The 18,248-nt window shown below is 36.6% G+C and overlaps 1 protein-coding gene, 2 non-coding genes and 1 pseudogene across 3 annotated transcripts; 3 read left to right on the top strand and 1 right to left on the bottom strand.

The window, feature by feature from the left end:
- Positions 1 to 3,189: 3,189 nt before the first annotated feature.
- atp5pd (ATP synthase peripheral stalk subunit d) lies at positions 3,190 to 7,739 on the top strand. Its single transcript, NM_001200823.1, is given in 6 exon segments — positions 3,190 to 3,222; positions 3,799 to 3,930; positions 4,515 to 4,611; positions 4,731 to 4,802; positions 4,918 to 4,980; positions 7,454 to 7,739. Coding segments are annotated over 5 exon segments (486 nt in total). The 5' UTR covers positions 3,190 to 3,222; positions 3,799 to 3,808; the 3' UTR covers positions 7,586 to 7,739.
- A 1,923-nt stretch (positions 7,740 to 9,662) lies between these two features.
- LOC124626535 (5S ribosomal RNA) lies at positions 9,663 to 9,781 on the top strand. The gene has a single exon (XR_006981401.1). It is a non-coding gene; the product is annotated as a 5S ribosomal RNA (ribosomal RNA).
- Positions 9,782 to 12,117: 2,336 nt separating this feature from the next.
- On the bottom strand, positions 12,118 to 12,236 carry LOC124626534 (5S ribosomal RNA). The gene has a single exon (XR_006981400.1). It is a non-coding gene; the product is annotated as a 5S ribosomal RNA (ribosomal RNA).
- A 2,352-nt stretch (positions 12,237 to 14,588) lies between these two features.
- LOC124626558 (uncharacterized) lies at positions 14,589 to 14,697 on the top strand (annotated as a pseudogene).
- Positions 14,698 to 18,248: the final 3,551 nt, after the last annotated feature.

Raw genomic sequence — 18,248 nt, 5'->3', positions numbered from 1 at the left:
TTTAAATATTAAATAAGATATTGTGTCAATATAACAAGAATAACTCTAAATAGTGAAGTTGAAATAATGAGGTTAATTCAAAATAATGACAAAACAGTAATATAAAATTGAACCGAGATAATATCTTTCAATAACAAGTTAAGTCAAAATAACAAAATATTAAGTTGAAATAATAGGATAACAACTAGAACTAGCAAGTTATTAAGTCTCAATAACGATATATTACATTGAAATAATGTCATGATGTCAAATTTATGAGTCACCGATTCGTGATATGAGATAATTAAGTGAAAATTACGACATAATATCTGGAGATATACACCCCCCGCCCCCCACATACACACACATATACATTCATACACACACACACAAAGAATTAAAATACGGAAACCACTTGTGGTACAATGCATAATGTGAAAATTTGTTTATGATGACCAACGGTACGTGTTCACTCCATAGCACAACCTCCATCCTTGTGTCTTTCAGGAAATACTTTAATGCACAGTTTAATTACACGTTCAACAAATGAATAACGATACGCTTTCATCAAGTAAAGCCGACAGGTCCTCTGAAAATGGCTTATGCCGTTTAATAGCCCACTCGATTTCTGATTTTTCCCAAAGACGCTCGCAGCATTGACCTGAAACCAGCGCACAGAACAAACCTCGGCATTAGTGTTGACTAATCCCATTAATCTTCACCTGGTGTGATTATAATCCTCCATTCTCTCGCCACACAGTTTTCATTCTTCTTCTTCTTCTTCTTCTTCTTGTTAAAACGGATGCGTTTTTTAACAAGCTTATATGTTTTTGTCACTTTCTCCATTGGAGCAGAAAGACAAGCCAGCACCTGTTGCGTTCTCACTCCAGGGAATCGGAACACAGCAGCATCTCAAACACCATGCACCTTTTTCTCCTCCTTTTTTCACATTTAGCTCACTACATATCCGTGGAATTGTCCAGAAAGCAAACGGTAAGCAAACACAGAAAATCAGCGGTAAGCTACATGTAGGCTATCTGAATTATACAATCACAGCCTTACCTTGTGGTAAAAAAAGGGTGCATAATCGGTAACTTCACTCTCTCGCGCTGCCTTTCTGCAACATCAGTACTGTCTCCTCACCTTAGCAGGAAGATGACATATGCGCTTGACATGAAGTGGCCCTGAAGTCTCCTTCCTTTGTGGTCTTGTGTGACCCCCCTGCGCTGGACCAGGGAACTCCAATATTGAACATACACACGCGCGCGCGAGCGCGCACTTACTCCCTGGATTAGAGGAGGGGAGCGAGCTCGTGACTGTTGAATGATGGTACAGAATTGCTACGTAACCACTGGCTAAGAGCAGGCGGAAATACACCAGCCAATATAAATACATAGTCTACTGTTTGTTTAGTCAAACTGCTTTGCTCACTGACTGTCTCATTGATATGGACAATACAATTTATTGCAACACAATTTTACCATTTTATTATTATTTAAATACCAAACAAAATCACAGAAAGCTTTACATAAGCTTTATTCTGTAGTTTGTTGTAATGTTTCGTAGTGGCATTTTGTGCTTTCCATATATCAGTGTCATTAATTCATTCATTCATCTTCAGATCTGCTTTAGCCTGGTCAGGTTTGCAGAAACACTGGGTGCGAGGTAGGAAAACATCCCTTTGCATCATTTTCATCCTCATCAAACCATTCAGTGAGGCCTCATACCCTGCAGATGGGGACAGTATCATCCAGGAAGAGACACCACCCATCAGGATAGAGATGTTTCATCATAGGTTAAAGGTGATCCGTCAGAAGAACTTTACATTGATTTGCAGTGACTCTTCTCTCTAAGGGGACGAGTGGACTAAAAACAATGCCAACAATATGCCCTGTAGCATAACCCAGCCACTGGTTTATTTTTTCTTCTTTATTTTGCCGCGATCAGTCAGGTTCATAAGTATTTGAACAGTGAAAATGGAGGGACTCTGCTAAAAATGGCTGTAATTCCTAAACGGTTAATGCAATCTTTTTGTTAAACCCCTTGAATTAGAGCTGAAAGTCCACACTTCAATCAAATCTTGATTGCTTCATTTCAAAAACATTGTGGTGGTGTACACAGGCAAAATAACCACAATTGTGTCACTGTTCAAATACTTATTATATTATGAAAAATGCTGCAGAGCATTTTTAGGTGAGCTCCAACAGGTTATAAAGACATTTCAAGAGATTCAAACTGCTGATACAGAGCTCTACCTTTCCACAAAAAAAAGAAATTAAAAGAGAGACACTAAGCTACACTACATACAATCAAGAAGTGGAAGAATGACAGTGATAAAGTAATCAGAATTGCACTTTTATTGCAGTACACCTTTCTATGTGGGCGGACAGCATTATACACACTCATCAAACACTTTATTAGGAACACTGTCCTAATACTGGGTAGGGTCTCCCTTTGCTCTTAAAACAGCTTCACTATTTTGTGACATGGATTCCACAAGATGTTGGAGATTCTGGACCATGTTGACATGATTACATCACCCAGTTCCTGAACTTTAATGCTGCGAATCTCCCGTTCTACCACATCCCAAAGGTGTTCTGTTGGATTCAGATCCGGTGACTGGCAAGGCCACTGAAAAACACTGAACTCATTGTCATGTTCATGAAACCACTTTTAGATGACTTTGCTTTGTGACATGGTGCATTATCATGTTACAAGTAACCACAGAACAAGGGTAAATTGTGGCCATGAATGTATGCACATGGTCAGCAACAATACTCAGATAATCTGTGGCATTTAAGCCATGGTATTAACTTTTAACTATTAACAAAGTGTGCCAAGAAAACATCTCCACTAGACTGGGCTATTAACACAAGGCAGGTTTTATATAGACACATATATATAGTATGTGCTAATTTTAGTGCAATATTTATAAATAATGAATAGTTTGTAGATATGCACTGAAAAGAATTGCTCGCACTGGTATTTAGTACGAATTAAAGTGTTATTCTGTATTTATGTCAAGATGCCAACGCAACACAAACTGTTTATTTCTGAGTACAGTGACCTTGTGGATTGAAATGATAAGCGCCATTTTATTCCTGACCGCTAGGTGGCAGTAATGTTCTATGTGTTTTGTTTTTTGTTTTTTTAGCTCTCATGAAGAATTGAAACTCGGCTTGAGTGTTTCCGGTTGCAGCGGCCATCACGCTCCTGTCTGTACAGCGGCTTGATCCTTGACGAGTAAGTACGGATTGTAAAGTGTTTATAATTTGAATAAAGGTTGTTTCTCGTGTTTTTGTAAGACATTTTAGTCTCCTTATCGTTTTGGACTTTAATATTTGGTGTAACAGGAGACCGATGACTCGAGTGTATGTTAAATGTGAGCTGAGTGTAAATGCTGACCTTGTGCTGGGTTGCTTATGACGGGACCTTCACTTGTTCTCTGCTCATTTCTGCGTGTGTTTTATACTGTTTTAATTTAACTAGGACGTAAAAGATTCACTTTCTTATATATATACACACACACATATATATATATATATATACATACATACATACATACATACATACATACATATATATTTATATTCAGGGTAAACTAATATTTATTAGTTTGGCCTATGATGGATTGCCTGTAATGTACTGTTACTGTATCACATTAATTAAACGTCACAGCACTTGTCTCTATTTAAAACTGTAAGATGCAAGAATGTGCTCAACATGCTTTTGATATGGGAAAAGCATCTTTGCATATTAAACGTGATTTGTATCCATCATCTATTTTAAATGTACTTCATACTTTGCTGTTTTTGACAGGCTTTGAGAGATGGCTGGGAGACGTGCTGCCGTAAAGGCCATTGACTGGCTGGCCTTCGCTGAGAGGGTTCCTCCTAACCAGAGAACGATGTTCAACAACCTGAAGACCCGCAGCGATGCCATTGCTGCTAAGTAAGTGCCAGGAGAGTCATTTTTGTTGGAGCTTAGATGGATAGATTTTAACAGTCCAGCACACTTGATTGATTTTTATAAACACTAGAGCTGCATCCGAATATCCCTACTACCCTACTATAAAGTAAGCGAAAAACAGTACGCCAAAGGAGCAAAAATACCCGGATGACCTACTGCCTCTGCCGAAATGCTGCAGTATGGGACCAGTGGACACTGTGCTATCCCGTAATGCAATAGGACTGGTGTGGAAGAGCTGTCAGAATCACAATTGGTGGAAGGCAGCGCGTTGGCTCTTTTTAGATTGTAGGTCACATGACAATGCCAACATGGCGGGTGTAGTATGTCCGGATTGTATTCATACTACACACATATACTGATCAGTACATATTTTAACAATGGTTGAGCAGTAGGTACTGAATCAAATGCAGTTAGTCACATCCTTACTGTTGACATAATTTATTTTTTAAATGGTGTGCTGTTTTAGAGAGAATAGGAGATTTTGCTCTAATGTTGCCTCTATTTAAGCCAACAATCAACTTATTTGTGTGTACCTGATTGTGTGATTTCTGTTAAACTGTTTTCAGACTTGCCTCACTGCCAGAGAAGCCAGCCCCCATTGATTGGAGCTTTTACAGGAAGGTGGTAGCTAAAGCAGGCATGGTGGACGAGTTTGAGAAAAAGGTGAGTTCTGTTGGCCTTACTGTGTCATAAGACTTCTATTCTCCAAAGCCTGTTTGTTGATGTCTCTCTGTTGTTATCAAATCTTCTTTCTTTTTTTTTTTCTTTCTTTTTTTTTATAGTTTGCTGCTTTGACAGTTCCTGAGCCAGTGGACACTCAGACAGTTAAGATCAACTCACAGGAGCAGGAGGCTGTAAGTGATGCCTAATTGTATTTACTGAATGCAGAGTTCAACTCATATTTGTGTTTGCATTGCTGATAATACTTTGTTCATTTTTTTTGTTTGTTTTTTTTCATGCTTTTTGCAGAACAAAAGTGCTGTAGCCTACATTGAGGCATCCAAGGCTCGCATTTCTCAGTATGAAAAAGAGGTAAACATGGCTATTGTGTTGGATCACAGTGAATGCACTAGTAAATGTTTGTTCTTACCTTGCACTCACACAAGAGGCAAATCGGCCATTAGCCAAATGAGTTGTGCAGGGCAAGTCATGTGGTAAAGTTGACTGAATTTTAACTTTAATTTTAACTACATATATTTGTTCCTACTCATAGAACCAAAGCCAGTCATTTTAACTTACTCTGCTTCTACAAGCTTGAAGTGTTTTGAATTACAAAATGGAACAGCTCTGGTGCTTTTGCCTTTTTCTACTGGTGCATCACATTAAGCCTGTAAAATATACCGCAGAAATCACAAACAGCAAAACATTGTCCAAGACTCAAATCTATATAGGTCTTTAAATCTATTTTATATGCAAGCAGTTTCCTTCCAGAAATACTAATTATACTGGAAAGACAGCTGATTTGTCGTCACATGGGTGTTTTTATATGCATTCTGTAGCAAGCTTGTGTGGATATCGCACAAACCTGCCAGTGAAACCATGACAACCAGCCATTAAATAAAGCTACGTCTGCCCATTTGCAACCAGTGTAGTGATTTGAGTGGTGTGCAGCAGCCAGTGCAGCATTATTATTATTATTATTATTATTATTATTATTATTACTTGTGTTGTGATTCTGTTTATTAAAGTTAATTTGGAAATGGGAATCAGATTTTTCTTTTGTAACATGAGGTATTTCTGGGTGAAACAGCTCAGTGTTTTCCTTTAATGGTAACTGGGATTGAGAAGATTTTATTTGGTTAGTTTTATTTTTCACCAGCTTTTATTTCAGTTGCATACCGTCAAAATTTGATAGTCACTCCTGTCTGGTTGAGGTGTGTGTAAACTTTAACAAACTCAGGTGCTGGCAGTAAGACTGGTTGAGAACCGTTGTCCTAGACGGTATGGAATACACATAGTACAGGTTTCTCTCAGGAAGTAGGGTCAGCAGATGTGCCAGCATCTATGATTCAGACATACCAATGACAAATAAAGCACCATACAAAGATATTACCTGTTCGGGATAGAATATTTCTTTCAGTTGGCTTGGGAGTGTCTAGGGGATCCCCAGGAGGAGCTGGTCTGAAAATAGAGAACTCTGGGCTTACCTTCTTGGCTTGTTCCACAAAACTGAAAGAAAATGAATAAATGATTGAAAAAATGTTTTATCATTTATGCTGTTAGAATAGAGCCTCCCTGTCCAGCAGGATAGGGTAGAGTTTTTGTGGTTAAACTTTGATTTTACCTCTCTATCTGCTGGGATTTTATGGTTAGTAATAGGCATGAGACATACTTTTGTTGTCTTGAAAATCTCAATAGAAAATACTGTAGATGAATTTGGTGTCTCATGATATTTCTGTTCACTATTTATTCATTCATGAGTTCTACCTCTTCTTGCACACTAGGTGGTAGCACCAGAGGTAGTGGCATACAGAGCATGAAGTTTGCGAATTGGAACCTAATTGCTTTGAAGCATACTTATTTAATAGTCCAAAAAGTTAAGCTAATCAGAAGTAAGTGTTATGGCACTTGTGACAAACACAAGACCTGCTAGTAAAATTCAGTCCGCAGCCTCGTTTCGTTTGGTCCACATAAACTTAGGAAAAATGATATTGAAACAGCCTGTAGTACAGTTCTGCTCAATGTTTTCCACTCTATCCAGAATTCATAGTGTAGCCATCCAAAGGTAGTTACCGTAATGCTCCGTATATAGGTGCACTCCACTTTTTACCACAGCTGTGTGCTGCGATAGATGCAAGTTACGCTCGTGTCTAAAAAGATTCAGAGGCATGTCATGTGTTGTACTGGCTGTGGCATAACCTGATATTTATTTTGGTTGGATGAGGAACTATACAAAATAAAATCGTTTCAATTTCTTTCCTGATCTGTACAATTAAATTGGTAAGTATGATGTGCTTGTGCATTTCAGGTGGATGTCAGCAGTAGGAGTGGTGACAATGAATTTGATCATTTGTTATTTTAATCATTTTAAGGCACAATCTACCATCAAACAAAATCTCCATATTAATAGCATTGCCATGAAATATATTTGACACTGAAAAAGATTAAAATAATGTTTATAATAGGGGGAAGTTACACTTTGTTATAAATTATGATCTACTTTTCTTATTGTATAATGTATTGATATTGCAGTTGTTTGATTTATCAAAATAAGTGTATTAAATTGTAATGTTTAATTTGTCAATATCTTCTTGTCAATATTGTGTCGTGGAGCCTGTATCGGGTTCTGTCTCATATCGTGGCTTTAGTGTATCGTCTCATGCAATATTAGCACCTCTAAATCAGAGTACTTGTTGAAACTGCAGTGCAGTTGTTTTTAGTCCTGTGTTGGATATTTAATATTGGCAGTAAATATTATTATTATTGTTATTATTATTATTATTATTATTATTATTATTATTATTATTAGGTAAATACCTCCTCTATTCTCCTATTTCCCTGGCAGCTTGAGAAGTTCAAGAACATGATTCCCTTTGACCAGATGACCATTGAAGACCTAAACGAAACTTTCCCCGAGACCAAGCTGGACAAGGAGAAGCATCCATATTGGCCACACAAGCCTATTTCTGAGCTGTAATTTAGTAAAGATCAATTGTTTGTAAGTTAATAAAACATCAATACTGAATTAAATTGTTTGATTCAGTCTGTAAAAATTCTAATGAAAAGTTTTTGTTGAGTGGTTCAGTGCTGTTCTGTATCTGGCTAAACATGAAATAAATAGTTAAAGTTTTGATGTGCTTTGCAATGATTTGTTTGAAGATGATCAATAATAATCATTGATTCAACTCTCAAAAATTCAACAGTTTGTAGAATCATTCTGTACCACTTTGCAGTTTTTGTTTCTGCTGCATTTGCCTGCACACAGCTTCCAACTTTATGAAGATGCCTGTCTGAGTTCAGATTTTTTTTTAGTAAGAACATGCTCACATTTATCCATGCTTTAGTATTGATGACAGTGTGTGTTCAGGGTATTCAATTTAATTCAGTTCAATTTTATTTGTATAGTGCTTTTAACAATGGACGTTGTCTCAAAGCAGATTTTACGAAACATATAAACACAGGATACAGATTTTAAGGGTCTGAATTTATCCCTATTGGGCAAGCTGTTGGAAAAAACTCTCTAAGGTGAGCTGAGGAAGAAACCTTGAGAAGGAACCAGACTCAGACGGGTACCCAACCTCTTTTGGGTAACAACAGAGAGTTTTTATATGAAGTTTGTTGAACTAGTCCACTGTTCACTATATAATTCAGTCTGGTATGTGTGTGTATATATATATATGTATATGTGTGTGTGTGTGTATGTATATATATATATATATATATATATATATATATATATATATATATATATATATATATATATATATATATATATATATATATGTATATATGTATATATATATATATATATATGTATATATATATATATATATATATGTATATATATATATATATATATATATATATATATATATATATATATATATATATATATATATATATATATAAATAAGGGTATTTACTTACATTTACAGATATTGCAATTCAGATGGGAAACAACATGTATAAGATCATTTCCATGTTCAGATCATGAAACTAGCTTGTAACTGATGTTTATCAGGGTGAAGATTGTCCACAGGGGGTCGCTAATACTGACACTAATACCGTTTTCTGTGCATTGGGACCAGCAGCGCATTATGTACTCTAATAAGGCAGTTTTAGGTAAGATGGCTTGTTTGGTTTCTTTTAAAAGGGAGATGGCACATTCAAAGGCGCAAAAAACAAACAAACAAAAAACAATTATGGCTATTAAGATCTGTGTCTTAAAATTACAATTTTATATAAAAGGGTAACTGTATGTTTGCTTGTTTGCAATTGTATGTATTTAGACAGGTTAATATATAAGCAAACAAATAAATAAATCAGGAGGAATCGAGGACAAACGTATTTATCAAAGAAAAAAAAACATCTAAATTTTACAGCGAGTGAAGTACAAGTGCAGTAATGTTTCTTTCATTTTTATTCCGGTTTTCTTGGTGGGGCGACATGTTTTAATAACGTTTATTCTGTGTGTATCCACACCATGATGTGTATATGCGGGTTTATTTTGCCCTGTGCAAACTTTATAGAGATGCTTCAGCGAGCAAGACCGTCTCAAAATCAATTTTAACCTCATAATTTGTAATGATAGTCTAGTAGTTGCACCTGGTATTCCCAAGCGCTCTCCCATCCAAGTACTAATCAGACCGGACCTTCAGAAATCGGACGCTCTTAGGTATGTAAGCGGGAAGAAAACCTAAAACATCCCTATCTAAAGACATCAACCAACAGCTCTGTAGAAAGATTGGGATATATTGGGAACATGGTTGAACATAGCAGATAATATGAGTTGACAACTTGTGTATTAGGCTATATTAAAATATATGTTATTACAACTATCTGTCTATCTATTTGTTTGTTTGTTTATTTATTTGATGGCTGTTTTAATCTCGGGCCACAACCACTTGGTACACGGTGACATTCTGTATTTGTACCAAAACTCTCATTTTTAGTTCATACCATGCATCTCATTTTGCATCGCTTTATTAATTTCCGTATCAACGCTGACAGGAGTTATTAGAATCTTTAATAGGGATGTGTTAATTACGTATTTCGCTTACGGCCATACCACCCTGAGAACGCCCGATCTCGTCTGATCTCGGAAGCTAAGCAGGGTCGGGCCTGGTTAGTACTTGGATGGGAGACCGCCTGGGAATACCAGGTGCTGTAAGCTTTTATGAATTTGTTTCTGTTCATATTACATTTCCGTACATTACATTACATTTCATTATTACATTACATTTCTGAAAATGACATATTACATTTTCTGTTCATATTACATTATATATGTCTTTTAATTTTTTAGGTTAATATTACAAATTACTAGAAGTTAAAAAAGTTTATTTCCTTCTTATTCTTCTTATTTTTCTTTTATTATCATTATTAATTATTATTTAAAGGCATTTGTGGTAATTTAGAGACTTGAAAAATTCAGGGAGGAAAACTTAACATAAGATGCCAGTGTGATCATTTTAAGGTGCAGAGTTTGTGTGTTCTCCCTGTGCTTCAGGGGTTTCCTCTGGGTAGTCTGGATTCCTCCCCCAGGCCAAAGACTTGCGTTGTAGGCTGATTGGCACGTCCAAAAAGTGTCCGTAGTATATGAATGGGTGTATGCTTGTGTCCTGTGATGGATTGGCATGAATTGTCTCCTGCCTTGTACCCCAAGCCCCCTTGGATAGGATCCATGTTCCTCACAACCCAGTAAGGATAAGAGGTACAGAAAATGGATGGATTAACAATCAGAATGGGGGGAAAATGTGATCTCAGTGATTTTGACCGTGGCATGATTCTTGGTGCCAGACAGGCTGGTTTGAGTGTTTCTATAACAACTGATCTCCTGGGATTTTCACACGCAACAGTCTCTAGTATTTACTCTGAAATAAAGAAAAATCATCCAGTGAGCAGCAGTTCTGCCAACGCAAATGCCTTATTGTTGAGAGAGGTCAGCAGAGAATGGCCAGACTGGTTTGAGCTGACAAGCTACAGTAACTCAGATAACCACTCTGTACAATTGTGGTGCGCAGAAAAGAATCTCAGAATGCACACATGTCGAACCTTGAGTTGGATGAGCTACAACAGCAGAAGACCACGTCAGGTTCTGCATCTGTCAGCCAAGAACAGAACGCTGAGGCTGCAGTGGGCACGGACTTGCCAAAACTGGAGAGTTGAAGAGTGGGAAATTAAGCCTGCTCTGATGAATCTCTAGTTCTGCTGAGGCACACAGATGGGAGGGTCAGAATCTATTGTCAGCAGCATGAATCCATAGATTCAACCGGTCTTGTGTCAACAGTCCTGGTGTGAGAATGTTTTCTTGGCAGACTTTGAGCCCATTAATACCAATCAATTATTACTTGAATGCCACAGCCTATTTGAGTATTGTTGCTGACTATATACATCCCTTCATGGACACAATGTACCATATTCTAATGGTTTCTTCCAGCATGATAATGCACCATGTCACAAAGCAAAAGTCTCAAACTGGTTTCATGAACATGACAATAAGTTCAGTGTTCTTCAGTGACCTTCCCAGTCACAGGATCTGAATCCAATAGAACACCTTTGGGATGTGGTAGAACGGGAGATTCACATCATGAAAGTGCACCTGATAAATCTATAGGAACTGTGTGATGCAATCATGTCAACATGGACCAGGATCTCAAAGGAATGTTTCCAACATCTTGTGGATTCCATGCCACAAAATACTGAGGCTGTTTTGAGAACATAGAGAGGCCCTACCCACAATTAGTATAGTGTTCCCAATAAAGTGCTCAGCGAGTGTATTTTAGATGTAAAGCACATCATGCAAATAATTCACTGACGTTTATCAGGGTGAAGAGTTTTCCACAAGGGGGCGCAAGTGACACTATAATACTTGTTTTCTGTGTACATCGGGACCAGCTTCACATTATGTACTCTATGCCAAGTGGTGCCTCGCATCAGACACTGTGCTCTTATTAATTCCTGGATCTGCGAGGAACATTGAGACATTTAATTCAGCATTTTGCCATGTACTTAAGTACTCTTCTTTTTTTTTTTTAAATTGCAACTTCTTGATTCTTTTATTTGTTTCCTTTCATTTTTATTTTATTATTGGAAAGTGTCGTTAGGTCTCTAAAAATAAAAATAAAACGATATGTAGGGTTACACACATGCATATGATCAACCTTGTAATAATAATAATAATAATAATAATAATAATAATAATGGCTAAATTTCATATCCAGTAATGTACATTTAGATAAGATTACATGCTTTGTTTCTTTTAAAAAGGAGAGGACAGTGAAATTATATACTCCGCTAGTGTAAAGAAATGTACGCTTGTTTTGTACTTGTCCAATAATGCACAATAATGCACAATAATGTACAATAATGTTTAATTCTTTCATTTATACTTTTATTTTCATTCCGGTTTTCTTGGTGGTGTCGCGATAGCAACATGTTTTCATTGATGTTTACGCCGCACTGTGCATATGCAGATTAAAAAAAAAAAATACATAACATAAAGTGAAAAGCTTACAGCACCTGGTATTCCCAGGCGGTCTCCCATCCAAGTACTAACCAGGCCCGACCCTGCTTAACTTCCGAGATCAGACGAGATCGGGCGTTCTCAGGGTGGTATGGCCGTAAGCGAGAGACAGAATTAACACATCCCTATTTAAGGATCTAATATCAACCTCCGGTCTCCTGTCAGAGCTGATATGGAGATTAATAAATCCATGTAAAATGAGATGCATGGTATGAACTAAAAATGAGGGTTTTGGTACAAATACAGAATGTCACCGTGTACCACGTGGTTGTGGCCCAAGATTAAAACAGCTTCCAAAATATATTTTTTATACATATCTACTGTAAATAATCAATAGTTGTAACAAAGCATATTTTAATACAATATACAAGTTGTTAACTTATATTATCTGCTATATTCAACCACCTTCCCAATATATCCCAATCTTTCTAGAGAATGGTTGATTGATGTCTTTAAATAGGTGACAAATAATCATTCTTCCACCAAGCAATGTAGTTCTTCAGCAGCATTTAGCAGAATGGTTGCCAAGCAGAACAGACGCAGCGACACTATAATTATAAACGCATTAAACGTTTATACTTCAGTCCACTAGATGGCGATAACGCACCTTTGAACCGCCTTTATTGAAAGAGGAAGAGCTCATGACATGAATGAGTAAAGTGAGTTAGCAAAAAGAAAACAATTAGCATTGGAGTCTGATTTATTATTGTATGTTACCGCGCTGCCGAACTGTAATGTATATTTAAAAGAAAACACGGCTGTTGAATAATAGACGTTTTGTTAGTTGACCCCCCCCCAACTGGTATTATTAGCACAACAAATGCTAACAAAATCTGACATTTTGAAACGATTTATTTGGCGCAGTAATACTAACGTAATGAGGTCGCAGGTGTGTGTTTATAGAGTAATTTACAACGGCATCGATCGCGGCTCAGCCAATCAGAACTATCCGTTTTATAAACGCCGAATAAACGTCAATTAAAACATGTTGCCACTGCGACCCTCACCAAGAAAACTAGAATAAAAATTAATGATACATTATTGCACTTGTACTTCACATGCTTAAATTTAGATGGTTTTAGTTTTTGATAAGTACATTTGTCCTTGATTCCTCCTGATTTATTTTTTGTTTATTTATATGTTAATCTGATTAATTTCATACAATTACAATCAAGCATCCATACCTTTACACTTTTATATTAAATTGTAATTTTAAGTGACAGATGTTAATAGACTTAATTGCTTTTTAATTGCGTTTTAATGTGCCATAGCGTCTTCCTTTTAAAAGACACCAAACATGCCATATTACCTAAAACCAGAGGAGTAACACGCCACATTTACTTCGTTACATTTACTTAGGTAACTTTTAAAGCTCTCTCTCTCTCTCCCTCCATCCACACATTTTCTGTTCTGTTCAATAGTCTGTTCTCTGTTGCATTGTTTAAATGCAGATGCTGACAACTTTGTGTTCTTAACATGTTGTGAAAATAAAGACAGTCAACTGTTGGGAAAATATTTGTTTGTGTGTGTGTGTGTGTGTGTGTGTGTGAGAGAGAGAGAGAGAGAGAGAGATTGAGATTTTGTGTTGAAAATGACAGGTTCTGTGTTATTGTACTCATCAGGACTGGGATATGTTGCTTCCTCTTGAACCCAGGTTTTATATCATATAAACAGAACAGACAGACTTTCGTGGAGAGATGTGACTCCATAGTTCTCCATGTAGGCTGAGATTCAGGATTTTCCCTTCATATTAATCAGATCCAAAGTAACTAGTAACTTGCTACTTGAGTATTCTTCTCATTGGATACTTTATTACTCATACTCAAGTAATTATTAACATTATTACTTTTACTGTTACTTGAGTAATTATTTTTATAAGTAGTTTTACTTGTACTTGAATAAAAATTTTGGCAACTCTACCAACCCCTGCCTAAAACTGCCTAGAGTACATAATGTGCTTCTGGTACCAATACGCAGAAAAAGGTATTAAGAGTATCAGTAGTAACGCCCCCTTGTGGAAAATATGCACCCTGATAAACATCAGTGAGCTAGTTTCATGATCTGAACAAACTGAAACGATCAAATGGGACCATAGAGAGACAAAGTTAAAATATCCCTATTTCAAGGCAGCAACCAACTGCTCTCTAGAAAGACTATGAACATTGGGAACAGATATTGTGAGCTGAAAATTTTCTAATTTTATTAAATATACTTTATTACAACTACTCCTATTATATACAGTAGATATTTGAAAATAAGAGACTTTTGAAAGCTGTTTTAATCTTGGGCCACAACCACGTGGTACACGGTGACATTCTGTATTTGTACCAAAACTCATTTTTAGTTCATACCATGCATCTCATTTTGCACTGCTTTATTAATCTCCATATCAGCTCTGACAGGAGACCGGAGGTTGATATTAGATCCTTAAATAGGGATGTGTTAATTCTGTCTCTCGCTTGGCCATACCACCCTGAGAATGCCCGATCTTGGAAGCTAAACAGGGTTGGGTCTGGTTAGTACTTGGATGGGAGACCACCTGGGAATACCAGGTGCTGTGAGCTTTTCCCTTCATTCTAAAACTCTATTAAGAGATTAGCATTACAAATTACCAGAAATTATTCATTTGAATGTCTTATTAAAGGCTAATTAAGTTTATAAGAATGAACACAAGCACATTTTTGTTTAGGTGTGTAACCTACTGGTGACTTTCTTAGTGTAAGATATTGGGAAACTGCTCTGAGTGTCTCAATTTTAATAGTCAATACATTAATTCATGGTGGTGAATGGGTTTAGAAGAACAGGATTAACATGTTGAAAAGGCATCTGAGAGAGGGTTATTAACTGATGCTGGGTGACAATTTTATCTTTGGAAGCTGTTTAAGAGATCAGCAAATCCAAAGGTGTTTACTTATATGAAAATACACTAGGTCAAATACCTAGTAGTAGTAGTAAAAAAAAATTCATAATATTGAAAGGGTATAAACTATAATCTCACCTGCCTAGTTAATATCTTGTTGTCCAGCAGGTGGTAGGTTTGAGTGCCAAAGAGACTTGTGTGTTCACAGAACCACCAAATGCAGGGCACGTGGACATTTTACTTGCCACCAACTGTGTGTACTGCACACTGACAGACAGATTGATTATAATCCTGATAGTACTGTGTTGATCTTCTGTGAGTTCTCAATAAACCTGCATATTTAGTTGGGTCTCTGTTGGGACTCCAGACTCCAGGTTGTTGGCGATTTCTTACACCAGCTGTACAACATTTTTAATAATCATGAACATTGACATATGGCCTTTTTTTCTTCAATAATTTCTCCCTGCTCTGCCATGCAAGTTTGTTAGTAATTATGTTTGCCTTGGATTGTGTAGTATATGAGACCATGATGTCCACTTAGTGTTTGCCATTTTCTGTAGCCTACATCCAAGTACTCCTTTTTAAACCCCTAAACACATTCCAGCAACTAAAACAGATCACTTTATCTTCTTTACCACATGGTTTCACATGTGACCATGTTGTCAGTCATTCTCCTCTTCCACTATAGCCCCTGCTGTTGCTTTCTGCTTCATATGAACACTGGTGTGTATAGGGAGAGAAGCAGAGGCAGTAAAGTGGCTGCAAAGGAACAAAGGCAGATTGAGATAACAGATGAGAGGGCTGAACTGCCTGAGGTGCTGCTCACATGGACCGCCAGGTGGGAGCTGTTAGTGAAGAACAAGGTCTTTATGAAGATTTTAAAAATATCCAATTGATTTCCTTATTTTACTCACATTGAAGTGCTAAAGTTGACAAACAATGGCCACTGTAGAAGATAAAAAACAACAGATTAAGCAACCAAATTAAAATATCCTGTGGTTGTATTTATATTCCTGAAACACTCATGGAAATCTGATTCATAGTGCTCAGATAACATCCATCCATCCATGCATCCATCTTCTACCGCTTACTCCTTCTTCAGGGTCGCGGGGGAACCTGGAGCCAATCCCAAGGAGCATCGGACACAAGGCGGGGTACACCCTGGACAGGGTGCCAGTGGTCAGATAACATAACATGAAATATTATCTGAAACAGCAGAAATGTGTGTCGGAAAGAATTAAATATCATTATATCACAGCACTGTTGATTTATCTATTCTGATTGGTCAGAAGGTGTTGATTGATTTTCTATAACAGCAGCTCTGACAATAGTGTTAGCTAAAAGCACCAGTTAATATTAATGTGTTTGTTTCAATATTTTACTATTTCTTTAGTAATAGAAAACTGATTTCCGTATTGTTGAGAGACAAGATCAAATTCCAACAATGCCACAGCTATTCCCGACTGGGAGTAAAATTGGCTGTGCTCTCTGGGTAGGAGGGATGGATTGTTCTCGCTCGCATGTCAATCGATAACAGTGACACTAGCCAATTGTGGGTGTCTGTGAGCTCATATATGCAGAAAATGGTAGATAGCAGTTTCCTCTGAGTATGTAATGCTTCCCTGTGATGCAGCATCAGTACCAGTTAAAAAATGTAGCTGGCCAGATTCACATGTCTCAGAGTAAGCTAGTATTAGCCTTTTTCCTCCCCAGTTGGTAGCTGTCGTACGATGGGGAGAGCTGGTTGGTGGGTGGAAATTGGCAAATTACTAAATTGGGGGGAAATTGGGGAGAAATGGGGGGGGGGGGGGGGGGGTGTTCAGGGGATAAAAATATAATCATTTATATAGTGAAGTTTTCAGTAAGGAGACATTTATTTAACATTTCTTGAGTCTCCAGTGTCAGCACTGTAACACCCAAAGCTAAAGGCGTAACGTCAGGAATGTCTTAGGATGGAAAACATCGTATAGATAATAGAAACTTTTTGCAGACATTTCACAACATTAAACATAACTATTACTGAATAAAATGTATGATGTTCAATATATATATATATATATATATATATATATATATATATATATATATATATATATATATATACATTTTAATTTTTGGTAAATTGCCATGGTATAAGAAGAATAAAACACTTTTGGGTAATACTGTTATAATTTTTTTAATTTTATTTTATTTATTTTTTTTATGTGAATCTTTTAAATGAAATCTGTCTCAGATTCTGTCTCAATTGAATTTGGAATCATAATTTTTCTGTTACAACTCCAAATAAAACAAATATCTTTGGAATAAGCTTAGGGAATAAGCATGATTAAAATATTTCCATGTTCACTTAAAATTTATGGCAGAAAATATTACTGAATATTATTCAGTGCAAGAAAGAGTACAATTACATAAGGAGTACAATTTACAGAACAGTGTAAATAGAGTGAAAATATTTTATATCATGTTAATTTTTTTTTCAATTTGTGCAAAGTGCAGCATAATAAAGTGGAAACTGTTCAGAAGACTAAGACCAAGACTAGGTTGTGCAGAAATTGATTGGCTTAACTACTGCTGCCATTACAGCCTAACCTCATTTATTCACATGCTTTGGTCTTGCCCATTCCTGGCTAATTTTCAGACTCAGTCAACTGTGCTATAGGGCTGGGCAATATGACAATATATTGTAATATCAATATTGTGATCAATTATGTCAGAATTCACTTTGAATTTAAATTTTTTTTTTAAAAAAGAATTGTTTCAGTGTTACCTTTGTAGAAATTCAGTGGAAGCATGACCAAACACTTATCTTTTTAATGCAACGTTACTGTTTTCTAGGCAGTTTGTTAGCAAACATATACATCATAATGCATGTCATGTGTCAAGGTATTGCGATATGATTTCTTTTGTCATCTTGCCAGACCCACTTTAGAATCTAATACAACCTTTACTGTATTTAAAATAAAACAAAATGATTTTCAATCTGCTTTCACATTAAAGATTCTGCGGGTGAAAATACCCTGGTGGTGTGTTCTGTAATTACAGAATTTATGCCAGCACACACGCTTTGGAATAGCCTGGCAGGACACTGTGTCCCTTAGATGGGGTTTTGGCAGTCTCAAAATGTTTATGCTTCAGTCTTTTTCAGCAGTAAAATAATCACTATGTATTGTTTCACACCACTCCACAAAATTTGGCTGCCTTAAAATGGCACAGCTTTGTATCTGGTTATAGGGAACTGAAGGGTTCACCACACAC

The sequence above is a fragment of the Ictalurus punctatus genome, chromosome 2, assembly GCF_001660625.3.
Source record: "Ictalurus punctatus breed USDA103 chromosome 2, Coco_2.0, whole genome shotgun sequence".
Taxonomy (NCBI): domain Eukaryota; kingdom Metazoa; phylum Chordata; class Actinopteri; order Siluriformes; family Ictaluridae; genus Ictalurus; species Ictalurus punctatus.
Note: the sequence above shows the minus strand (reverse complement) of the source record. Positions and strands in the feature narration are given on the sequence as shown.